The sequence below is a fragment of the Adiantum capillus-veneris genome, chromosome 5 (assembly GCF_014529385.1).
Source record: "Adiantum capillus-veneris isolate H3 chromosome 5, ASM1452938v2, whole genome shotgun sequence".
NCBI classification, from domain to species: domain Eukaryota; kingdom Viridiplantae; phylum Streptophyta; class Polypodiopsida; order Polypodiales; family Pteridaceae; genus Adiantum; species Adiantum capillus-veneris.
In genome coordinates, this window is record NC_140935.1 from 39,981,448 (window position 1) to 39,993,833 (window position 12,386).

At 43.6% G+C, this 12,386-nt stretch overlaps 2 protein-coding genes and 1 non-coding gene across 3 annotated transcripts in view; all 3 read right to left on the bottom strand.

The window, feature by feature from the left end:
• Positions 1–8,311, bottom strand: part of LOC147457177 (uncharacterized) — a 48,162-nt gene extending 39,851 nt beyond the window's left edge. Inside the window, exon 1 of the mRNA XM_086512145.1 lies at positions 8,068–8,311. The gene's annotated coding sequence lies outside the window, so the exon portion shown is untranslated. The remainder of the gene's footprint in view (positions 1–8,067) is intronic.
• Positions 5,705–8,072, bottom strand: LOC147457178 (uncharacterized). Its single transcript, XM_086512147.1, has 2 exons — positions 6,273–8,072; positions 5,705–6,175 (listed from the first exon to the last, which is right to left on the bottom strand). Exons 1-2 carry the CDS (start codon positions 6,327–6,329, stop codon positions 6,026–6,028), a joined length of 207 nt encoding a protein of 68 aa, XP_086368273.1. The 5' UTR covers positions 6,330–8,072; the 3' UTR covers positions 5,705–6,025.
• LOC147457179 (U11 spliceosomal RNA) lies at positions 8,191–8,317 on the bottom strand. Its single transcript, XR_015188291.1, has one exon. It is a non-coding gene; the product is annotated as a U11 spliceosomal RNA (small nuclear RNA).
• Between the last annotated feature and the right edge of the window lie 4,069 nt (positions 8,318–12,386).

Here is a 12,386-nt window from a genome sequence, read left to right on the forward strand (position 1 = left end):
GTTTAATAGAAGCGTGGACCACCAAGTTCAAGCATTTCCCTTAAAGTAAGAGGCAGCTCTCCGAATCTTAGAGTGCTCTGAGTAATGCCCTCCAGCGAAAGCGATGTCAAACTATTGTACAAAAGACAAAGCCTTCGAAGCATCTCTATAACCAAAAAACGTGTCAAATTTAATTGACTGTCCACCTTCCTTAAACTCTCGGACTTTCTTGCTTTTGTCTTCCAAAAAGTCATACTCGTTGGCTTTGTAAAAATTCTTCTTTGCATAAAAACTGCTGTCATCAGAGTCAGAACTACACAAGTCCTCTATAGAACTGTCAACCACGGGGCGAGATTTAGACTTCTTTGCCTTTTTCTTGCTCTTTCCGAAGCGTTGCTTTTTGCTTCGCTTTTTGCCTTTTCTATCTTCTTCGCTCGAGTCAAATGAGCTAGAAGAACTGTCAAAAGAAGAAGAAGAAGAATTGGGTACTCCTTCAAATTGAACATGCTTCTTCTGCTTTCTTGCCTTTTCAAATGTAGACTGACGACCCAAATAACCCGAGAAATCAGTGCCTTTCTTGTGCTTTTTGTCGTGCTTTTTAGCTTTGTTCTGCGCGTCAAAAAGCTGAGAATTTCGTGCATCAACCACCTCTTCTAATTCTTGCTCTGTATACTTCCTGGGAAGGTTTCTTGAGAGCGGGTTTGCGGGGTGGTTTTGTGGTCTTCCGCCACTGCGTGTGCACCTCATCGAAAGAAGTCTGGCTCATATATTTTGCAAATTTCGGGTCCTTCGCAAAATTAAGCATCATCTCTCCATCTCTTGATGCTCCGTCTGAGTAGGCCGAGGTGGGCTGTACTCGCGTGAATCTTCGTTGTGATCCCTTCCCGCATCTCCGGATGCAGAGGGAGTCAACTGATCTTTGCCTGAAGCCATAGGTGTCGCGTAAAAAGGATCGGATTTCCCGTAGGAGAGAAATCAGTCGCGCTCTGATATCACTGTACCAGACTTGGACACTCCAAGTCGAGAATCTACCGCGACACCACAAATAATCACTTCAAAACAGTTCACAATTTACTCGACACTGGCCCCGCGGAGTTCCGTGCCTAGAGATATTGGCCCCAAAGACTGGAGCCCATTTCGGTATTTCTTTTTATATTAATCTGTGTTCAAAGTACAAGAGTGCAAGCAGGCGCTCACACTCAGACTCTGCGTCCAGATGCTTTAAGTTGTGAGGCCCTGCCCACATATTAAAGATTTACAAAGGGATGCTAAAAGCAGAGCCCCAAAAGCTGAAAATCAAAAAGCTTGTTCTCTCTCTCTCTCTCTCACACAAGCTCTCTTAAGTAAATAGAAAAATAAAGCAAAAGCTTCTCTCTCTCTCTCCCATGCTACACTGCGTAGAAAAAGCAATGCCCAAAAGCAGAACACTGGCTGTCGTAAAATCCGCCGCGATTTGCGGGCTGCCACGTCAGCAACCGTACGACATTTCCACGTCAGCATTTCGCGTAGTTTTTTGGTGCTGGCCAGCCTGCAACCCATGCTAGAAGAGAATGTGTGTGTGTACTGGGCAGCTACGTCACCAGTTTGTGACAGTTCTCCCCGGCATCCTCAGTATCTCGGCTTCGACGGTTCCCCATGTTTTCCATTCGACGGCACACACCGGTGCATAGCGGCTCCGTCAGACCATTCCGGAGTAGTTTTCTCCACAAGCGTAGCTCTTGGTCAGCGATTTCGACCACATGCAGCTGGTTGATCCTGCTTTGCGCTTCATTTTCGGTCAACGTGTTTTTTCGACCAATGAGGTAGTGTGCCAGTTTCCAGGTGGATTTCTCACAGGTTGTACATCATTTGCACGGCCGATTATGCGGCACAGGTATTGTCCGCATGTATGACTGTGTGGGTCATCTTAGAGTGTAGTTTCAACACGATTTTATGCGTTTTTTGCTATGTATGTGTCATATATGCTTGTGTGGCTACAAACTTTGCCAATCACATATTTCACAGGTTTTTTGCATATTTATGCAGGGAGTTTCTCTTGTAAGATGCGTTTTAAGCTAGTTTGCTCACTACTTGCATATATGGTTATGCGCTTTACGCTCGGTTGAGATGTTTGTCCCAGATTGTATACTTGTTGATAACAGATTGTGAAGTTGATTTTATGCATATGTGAGAATCGATTTTGATGCGTTTGATCATGGTTTCCCTATGATTGTGTAGTGGTCGAGTTATCTCCCAGTTAGTTGCCAATTTGGCATGGGCTATGATTGAGATTTTGCTTCAGTTTTCTACTCAGTGTACAGGGGAGACTCTTGCCAGTTTTCTCCTAGGTTTTCTCGCCAAAGTTTCTTGACATTAAGTTATGGTTGCAGATATGTGTGACATTTTAGAGTCGACAGTGATGATTCGTAAGAAACGGTGGTCTCATGGTTTTCGATATATGCGTTGTTGGCATTATGGCCACATTAGGCGTCGCTGTTTCAAGACGTATGAGGCAGCAGCGGAGATCTATGTGTGGTGCAGATGAGGTTTTGACACATGCTAGAGCGGAGGCTTCATATGCCGGTGATGGTGGTCACGTTTTCCTTTAGCATTCCTCCTCCTTACATGTCTTCTAGAGGTGACACACCTTCCCTTTGGTTGCTAGATGAGGATGCAATTTTTCACTTCAAACTGCATTGTGACTGGTTTAGCACCTTCTCTAGTGGGAGCTTTGGTTGTGTGCACTTTGCCGATGGTTCAGCATTTGACATTGCAGGTGCAAGAGATGTTTGCTTATCATTGCCAAGTGATACATCATGTATGCTCCGACATGTGCGCTATGTTCCTCAGCTGAGACAAAGTTTGATCTCAGTGAGAGAGTTAACAGATTTGGGTGTATGATACTGCTTAGAGAGCAGTCTTTTCAGATACATTGCGGTTTATTAGTGGTTGCCAAGGGATTCCGCAGTGGCTTGGTATATCCTATGCATGTATCTGAGGTTCGAGATGGCATAGTCTCGGTTTTGTTTTTGGCATACTTTGAGCAAGAGACGAGATGTGTCTCCTTCGCGGGTGAGCTCCACCATGCTCACAAGACAGAGCATTTAACTATGCAAGACGTGCCAGTAGACTCTATATTGATAGAGACAGGGCTCTAGTGAGACACAGCAGGTGTTGTCAGAGTCTGTGCAGGCAGAGGTAGCACGGGTCTACTCCTAAGAGACACACACAGAGGTGACAGACATGGAATTCTTTAATATGCTCATGTTAGAGGCTAATGAGGTGTGCCAGGACGCATGGTTCCGTCTATGGGTGAGAGGGACATAGCCATCCGAGTGTCGATGTTCACATCCATACGCAATAGATAGTCTTGATGATGCAATACATGCAGATAGCACAAGGGAAGGCTAGGACAGCCAAGTGTGCGCAGATTTCGTCAGCGTTCGGACGTCTCATATACAACCTACTAGTTTCAAGGTCCGACCTATCAGCTGTAGTAGGAGCATTTGCAGCAAGGATTGTCAGTCGTACAATGATTAACACTGATTCATAGTGGGGTTTTGCAGATCATACAAAGTAGTGTGCGGGATTTGCATACAGGCTCTAGCATAGGTACGTATGCTCGCCTATTCCTAGAGTCGATATGACTGCATGTAGATCGATTGAGCGAGCAAGTAGATGCAGGTTAAGAGAGTCTCTCGCTTGTTTTCTTGTACATACTAGTAGTTTAGTTAGTAGGACCGACTTATCAACACATTCGCCCTTCAGTGGAAGATTGTTGGGATAAAGGTGTTTGTGCCTTGCTCGGTCACCCAAGCTATGGGAGTCCGCCCATTGTTCACCTTATTGTTTGTACATATATACAACAATAAGGAGTAGCTCGTTCTGAGCCCTACTCCACCCACACAGCAGTCTACTCTCTCCTTCTCCGCTTCCCACACGCGCACCGAACCGCATGCATTCCGCGCTACGGCACTCTTCATGATGTTCACCCACTCCTATTCCAATATAGAGCTACGTATTTTTTGAGTTAATAGAAGCATTCTTTTCTTAACCATTCTGAGTGGAACTCTTAATTATCCTCCCTAAATTTAACATGGTCTTCATGTGTGTTGTCTTGATCTTGAGGGGGTTCTTCAGACTTCTCTAGCTCCTTGTTGCTACTACCTTGTCTTTGTTTCATTAACAAAAGAGCAATGTATTACTTCGTGAAAGCCGGTAAGACATGTTATTGCTTCGTCTGCTACTCTTGATGTTCTTATTGAGTGGTAGGAGGAGGCATAGAGGGTGAATCTTAAATCACTGTCTTTCTCCTTTTCTTTCAACCCTCCCTCTCTTCTCTCTCTCTTTGTAGTCTTGCTACCTCCTCTCTCAAAGCTTGTTCCCTTTGCAATCTTAACACCTTCATCCTAGTTGTGCTTCTCTTCTTTTTGCTCCTTTTCTCGTTGCATGTAATGACGTGCCACTTGCACGTGATGGAGCCATTTTCTTCCTTCTTTTTCATTCCATAAGACTTGTTTTCGCTCAATGAGTAAAGCTTCTCTAGTAGTTACAATGTCAAGAACATCTTGTGCTCTTGGCTATGCTAGTGGTGTTTTTGGAAGCCACTCCTTTTGCTTTCTCCTCCTCTTTTCTTCTTCTTAGCATGCTTTCTCAAGCTTCTTCCATGTCTTAGTCACGGCATTGTGTCCTCCAAGCCTCCTTAAGGATGGGTGATCTTTTTGTCATCTTCATCACTAAGGAGTGGTCTCCATTTCCTCATCCTCACCTTTAGTATCAAATTTTGTTTCTCGGGAAGTCTTTTGGCACTAGTCCCATTTGCCTACGTGCGTTTAGTCTACAGTGGCTTGTCAATTGATTGAAAAGCCTTGAGCTAATCTTGCTCCTTAAAGAGCATTTGGTAGGTCTTCGTTCATCCTCGAGCATAGTAAGCTATCCAAGAAAGGCAGCTTTGTTGTTCGTTACTCAAGAAAGGCAGCTTTGTTGTTCGCATATAAGAGATATGAGCCTTCTTTGAAGTTTTTTTCACTATCATATCCAGTAAGATTTAAAATTTGCATGGATAGAGTTTATTCTATTGGATAGGTTCTCCACCCATCCGAGAGCATAGTAGGCTGTCCAAGAGAGAGAGCCTCATTGTTCGCACATAAGAAGTATGTGTCTTTTTTGAAATCATATTTACTATATTATCAAGATTTATTTCAAAACCATTGCATGGATAGGGTCTCTATGGCTTTTATAATTACAAGGCCACTCTATCTTGTGGCATACCTATCCTACTTTTTTAGTGCAATCCCAAATAAATCTCAATAAGTAGACTTTGGAGCTTTTTGCAAAAGAAAGGTAGCCCTCTTATAAATTTCAATTGAACTAGGTGACCAAGTCATGCCCAAACTTGTACATAAGTAGCACTATCAAAATGATGGCTACTATGATTTGAACTTTTATAGCAGAAATGTTCATATCTGCAATTTTGGCATGTCCATCTTTGAATAATATCATTAACTTCTCTAGTCAATCCCATTGGCACGAGGCATAGGGAGCCATGCAAACCAACTTTGGGAGTGACTTTGCGAGTGGCTTCGCGAGAGAATCTTGTCAATTGGATAAACAGTCTTAACTCATATGTACCTTACTATGATATATCTTGGTTTAGTCTTAGTTTGGAAATAGTAGTAGTAGTGCAATTTACTAATGGCATTTTCATCACTCGAAAGTATGTTTGATAATTCCTACAAGAGTACAATTGCCAAAAGTATGTTTGAAAATTGTTGGGAGTATGGAAAATTGCTTTCCTAATCCATGTAAGGGATCCACATTCCAAGTTACACAAGGATGATGATACTCCTTTGATAAGTGCTACAGAGTACAGATAGCTTATTGGTTCTCTTGCATCTCTTGTTCCTGTTCTGACACAGCTAACATGCAGGCTAATCCGGGGAAGCCAAGCCCCTTTCCATCCTCTACCCGCTGCCACTGACCAACTGTCGCATGGAGGCAAGCCACCAAGGGGAGAAGACCCTTAGCATCCTTCACATGCTGCCATCAACTATATTGTAGCCTTGAATTATAGATGAAGAGCATCATAATATGCAGCAGCACAAGAATCTCCTCCATCTCTCACTACCAAGGAGCTCATGGCACACTTTGTTGGGTTCATGGGATTATTATACAATAATATGCATTGCACTATCAGCACTCCCGGCTCATCCCTCGTCTGTCTTGCACATAAGATGCTCAAATAAATAGCAAACCATTATTCATTCATGTTATGTATGTATGTATGATCAATGAACTCTTAACACTGAACATACTTGGAATACCAGCAATACAGTAGTCAGATCTTGGATCATGGCGCTTGACTGAAGCATCTTTCGCTTGCAGATTAAACAACTTAAAGAACGGTTCACTGATTACTGCTCTAACTTCTTTCCCCGACAACAATCAACCAAAGCCCAGTCACTAAAAGATCAAAAGAGCCCCACCTACTGCCAAGAATACAGAGTCTCCAGCACTTACAATGCCAGGTTGAGGAGTGGCATACAAATCAGGCAGCACACTTTCAGCATTAGAGCTTCTCACACGCACCGAGAGATACAGACGCAGTCGGAACTCTACATTAATCACTCCCAGCATATAATTAGAATATCTTGAAATATAAAGCACTGGGTCAAGCTATGAATGCACTGGCGACGATCTTGACTTATGAATGATGCCATAGGCAAAGAAAGTCATGAGTACAAGCAAGGTGGGACTGATAAAACAGTTTAGAGGCCGGTCCTTTTCCCCTTCCTTCACAGGTTGGTTGGAGCACATGCAACAACACTGAGCTCCCGACAGTCGGCACTTCCTCAAAATGACACAGGCAGGTCACACTACACAAACTTAGAAAGTTCATCAGGCAAGCAGAATTAGTACTTAAAAACTCAAACAGACTTCTGCAACAGAAATTCACACATTCACCCGACTTGGAACAAGGCAACCTAAACTACACCAGCTGTATACTCTCTGGCTTCGCCCACTGTTTGTGACACCCTTGAGAAGTCCCTGAGACAAATAGTGAAGAACCAAAACAAAAAGTGAGAGCTTCTGGAGCGGGAAGTCAAGCAACCACGTAGGCGCACCCTGTCAAAGTGAAGCCAAAAACCTCAACCCTGTCAAACTGAAGCCAAAAACTAGTCAGCATGTGAAACTAGAACCCTATGCATTGAGTGAGCTTGAGGGTCTCGGATGCGGGCCGCCAATCAGTGCAACCTACATCAAGCAAGTTGCTCATACACCCCCCAAAAACACTATTAATGCAAACAATCAATGCTTGCAAGTGCCCAACAAATTCACTTGGAAATTTCTTTCTTCAAAGCTGAAACCTTGCATAGGCAGCCAATGCAAAAATGGTTTGGATACACTGCAACTTGTATGTCAATGACAAAAGTGCAGCACAAATGAAAGTTTCTTGATGATATGCATTCACTGCCAGGACCATATTGTGCAGCACATTGAAACTGCAATGCATATCCATCATAGACTTTTTGCCTTTAAACAAAATCGCCATGCTTCATGATTTGATGCTTGGATGCCAATGCATCTATCTCCATCCCCCTCTTTTCCACTTGTCTGTCTAGCAAACTCCTCTGCATGAATCTTATGTATAGATGACATTCCTCAACAATAAGCATGCTAGATAATGCCTCCTCCACCACTATGGCAGGAAAATGATATTGATGCACCAGCCACGGCTGGAAATGCCATGAGAACAAAAAGACTCTTCAGATAATCAATACATCCCTTTCTTATCAATCTGCTTCTTGTTGGCCCTGATTCCACATCTGCTCCTCCCTAATGACCCTAATGACCTGACCCTGCCACGCCTAACCGTTCGTACCACTTGCTGGCACACCAGGTGCACCACCATCCTGATAACACCATTGAATTCCATAAGCATGCTTACCCACTAAAAACGCCCCTTACCCAGACTTCACCGGTGCTTTTCCCGGGATTTCCAACAAACAATGAACAATGTATTGCAAGGAGGATTGTCTTTTAGTGTTCTGCACTCATTACACATCATAATACAACTTGTTCAGTTTGCTGATCGACGCACATAAATACCTAAGATATCACGCTGAAATGGTAAATAGGGCCTCGACAAATAGAGCACGAGCATGCAATCTCACACCAGGGGTTCTGCATCTGACTAAGCGCCTGCAATCCCTTGTACTTCGCAGTGATTGAAGTAGGGTCGGCCGAGCGAGCCAACCCTCTATGGATTCCAAAAATTGTGTCGGCCATATGTCTAGATTTCCATACGGCGTGCGCCATCGAGGGCGCGCGTGGCATACTTAGCCAACCGACCCTTTTAATCAACCCCTGTTTCATTCGCCTCCTTTTTATACTGTCTATGTTCCACAGTTACTACGTATGGGATTATAGTTACACAAATCCCTGCTATACAGCCAAGCAAAACTAGTCTTCCTTTGTGGGCGTTGCTATAGAACCTAATAAGACATACGCAGATTGACATCAAGCATCTAGCACTGAAGTAAACAAAGCACAAAGTGCATGGATGAATTTTTTTAAAATAACTACGTATATGATGATTGATTGTCTCTATAGTTGTCTATAAAATGGTCCAATTTCATGACATTAACGAACTTTTAAAAAGAATTGCATGTGTATTTATTATTCGTAGTCAATTTTCTAAATTGCTAAACATACAATGCATGTGTCATGTAGAAGTGCCTTACAAAAGTATGGTGGAGATTTGGAAATGTGATCTCTCCAAAAATTATAAGAAACGAAAGTCGTGCCCTGCCTCATAGAGTTTATGTGTTGGGCCAAGCAAAAGCATAGGCATGGGGAATTGGATACTAATAGCGGACCTTGCAGTGTTGTCGAGCTAGAATCATGATTGTGGAGTCAAAAATATCCACTATTGTGAATATATGTCCTTTCTGTCAGATACAAAAATAGGAGTTAACACAAATACAAAGCATGCGAGATAAAGATTACACTTTAAGAGACACAAAAGTAACTTTATATTATACGTCATAGACAGTGTAGGGTTTATTGTAGTGATGAATTCTTGGTTTGAAAGCCCTAGTGGAACCTAGTGAAGCACGTTACTTATAACCATCTTATAAATTGCAAACTTTACATATCTCAATCATTAGCAATAGTCTTCTTTTGAAAACGTAGCTACTGCCAAGGAAATGACGCGTGTCAGGCCTGTCCAAATTAGACTGGCGAGTGTAGTGGTTTTGAGCGCTCTGGCATCACCTCCACCACGCTCAGTGTCTCCTTCCGACCAACTATGGACCGAGGTTTAAAGCTTTCAACCTATTGTCGCAAGCTTCTACGTGCCGAAAAGCATTTTGTCGCCTACGCAACGTGGCTAGTACCACACAAATCAAAAGAGCATTGTGCTAATGATAGACCTAATTATGTTCCACCTCTCATCCAAGCCCTCTTCTACATATTCATTCCAGTGCCTCTGTGCCCAAGCCTCCTCTACAAGTTGTGCCTCCTACTCTCAATCAGCTGCAACATGCTCTTGAAGCACCATCACGAGCCATTACTTTTGCATGCTCTTAGAGCACCATGTTGGCTTTGCCTTCCTTGCTCTCGACACAACTCTACCATGCCTTCTTTCACCCCCTACCGGATTGTATGCACAAAATCCCTCAACTTGTGTTACACTCAGACAGTGATGTAACTGGCTACCATCATGTTGCCTACTATTTCAGCTACCCCCTCTTTTGCCCACTGCCTCTAGGCCTCGTACTCCAAATCCAAGCGACACTATCATTGTCCACACATCTTGGAGGGAGCACATCAGATCTTTGTTACCTTACCCAATATAGTCGCTGCCCTGTGACCATCTCTCTCCATTTGGGATGGTATAGGCTCAACTTGTGCCACGGGACTTTTGTTCACCCATCATGTCCCAATTGCCCCCATTGGATGCGTGTAGCCCCAAACAGCTCAAAGCCCCTGCATTGTGAGCCCAAGCCACCCCTTATCCAACTGCCACAAGAGCCCTCGATGTCGCTCCTCTACCCACTGGCTCTCGCCCTAGCAATTCATCTTCATTGTGTGCTGCAACCAGCTTTAGGCACCAGAAAAGCAGACATTCAATCCCAAGGCAGTCTATTGGGAATGTTCATGCTGAGTGCTTCTCTCTCAGATAGATTCATACTTCATCTGAATACCTTGAAGTGCACATGAAAACCTCATTGTGTTGCAACCAGCTTCAGTTACCAGAAGAGCAGACATTTAAGAATAAAGTCAACATGAAAACCTCATTGTGCTACAACCAGCTTCAGCCACCAGACGAGCAAAAATTCAAGAATCAAGCATTGCAAACGGTCCACCTTGCCATGCTCAGAAGCATGATTATTGACACCCATGTACTACAAGCAATACTTCTTATGTCCATTATGCATGAGCATGGGAAAGGGCACACCCTCCTTCATGAGAGTTGCGGCTATCAACAACCGGAAGACTCTGCCATTACCATCTGTAAAAGGATGAGTGATGATCATCCCATAAAAGAGCCTGGCCACACACTCAATAACTTGCTCAATGCTTTCTCCGGTGAGGAGGCATACCTAGTCATTTCCTCCTCAACTACTTGTGCAATGTCACGTGCATCCGAAAAACACAATGTACCAGAGGTGGTGGAGGCACGGTGGGTCCTATAGACCCCAGCAGTAGCTGGTAAGGGGATCCCACAAACATCGGTGGCATCATTCAGCGAATCAATTGTGCCTGACATAGGGCAGCTGAATTGAGTGTGCTTCTTGTACGTCCGGCAGAGGATATGTAGCACAGTGCTTTCAAATATTGCACCAATTGTCACTTGTTAGCAGCCACATCATGTGGAGAGCCATCAGACGCCCATGGTGCGGATGAAGGGGTGAAACAATAGCCTGGATCTGCTTGGCACCACTAGTAAGCCTCTTCCAAGTCGCCTGCAACCTCCTTTCTCAAGAGAGAGGCACAACTGCTCTAGTTTGCAATTCAAAAACATAAAATCTACGGCACACCGCTGTTGCGCACTAGTAGACTCGAGTTGACCCGGCCTCCTTGCAGGCCATAACCACAAGAGTTGATCGTGAAGATAGGGTTAAGTTCAGCCTTTTCTCCACCATGGAAGTCCGTAAGTCGCCATGAAACTCCTATGAAGACGAGATGAAACCCTGCCAAAGGGGAAAGATCGGAGTATTCCTTTTTTCAACGATAGCAGGGCTAATGGCAGCGCTTTTTTTACTTGGGGCAGTGTTGTAAGACCGGTGCTCTACACCATTGGATTAACTTTTTTAGTTGATGCTCAAGATTGAGTCAAGTGGCTTAATGTTGTGGTCTTATTTGAAAAAAACACCTTTGGCTTATCAAATAAACATTTCCCTTGGCTAGTTTTTTTTGTTTAATTTGATGCGAAGCATACAACTAGTTTAACGAGATTGCGCTCACACCTGTATGTCATGGGGCTTGAACCATAGCAGGCACACTTAAATCCCCTCACCTTTCGTAATGAAATATGGCTATAACATTGATTGTAGCGGAAGTAAAGTAACAATAGTGAGCATTTCCTTAAAAGAATTCTTAAAGAGCATAAGGAAAGCGCTTGATTAAAGGTAGCAAAATGAAAATTATACCTAGTAGCTTGGCATGAACAATACTTGTAAGAGAGAGAGAGAGAGAGAGAGAGAGAGAGAGAGAGAGAGAGAGAGAGAGAGAGAGAGAGAGAGAGAGAGAATTATAGAAATTGACAACAATTGAGGACCGCATTTACTTGAAGCCAGTCCCCCCTCCAAAACACTTTTGTATTATAGATTCTCCCATAAGGAGAGACTGGTACAATACATGCTTTGTGTTCATTGAGACCTTGTTGATGCAATGAAGATGGTAGCTATGTCCGTAACTAATCTTGTAAAAGCATTAACTTGTCCTCGGCCTCAATCCCAAGACCTCAAAAAACTTCAAAAGGTGGAGAGAGCTAGTAGGGAGTGAGGGAAGGGAAGAGGAAGAAGAAGTAGCATACGTGAAAGAAGTATTTTCCTCTCATATCATTACTCATATAGCATAGCGTAGCGTAGTAATGAAGATGAAGAAGATGGAAAGCATTGCTTTGAAGCATGACTCTTGGTTGGATTTGCACTCCATAGCCAAGAGGTGTTGGTGTAGGCTCTCTACTTCTCAAGCTTGGAGAAGGAGATGGAGTTCTTGCTCAACACAATGAGAGAGTGTGTGAGTGTAGGAGAATGATCCAAAAATGAGTCCCCTCCTTGCCTATGTGGACCCCTCTCTCTCTCTCTCTTGATGCTAGCTTGATCCCTATTGGCCCTTGCCAAGCTTGGCCAGTCTCACAAGCCATGGTCATTTCAAGCAATAGGGGTAGCATTTGGACAAGTGTCCTTCTTTCTCCC

Bases quoted from the DNA above. Each gene is read 5' to 3' on its own strand.
- LOC147457178 (XM_086512147.1), bottom strand. From the start codon at position 6,329: ATGCTTCAGTCAAGCGCCATGATCCAAGATCTGACTACTGTATTGCTG. The intron at 6,176-6,272 runs GTATGTTCAGTG...TGTGCAAGACAG, and splicing joins CTGTATTGCTGGTATTCCAA to ACGAGGGATGAGCCGGGAGT.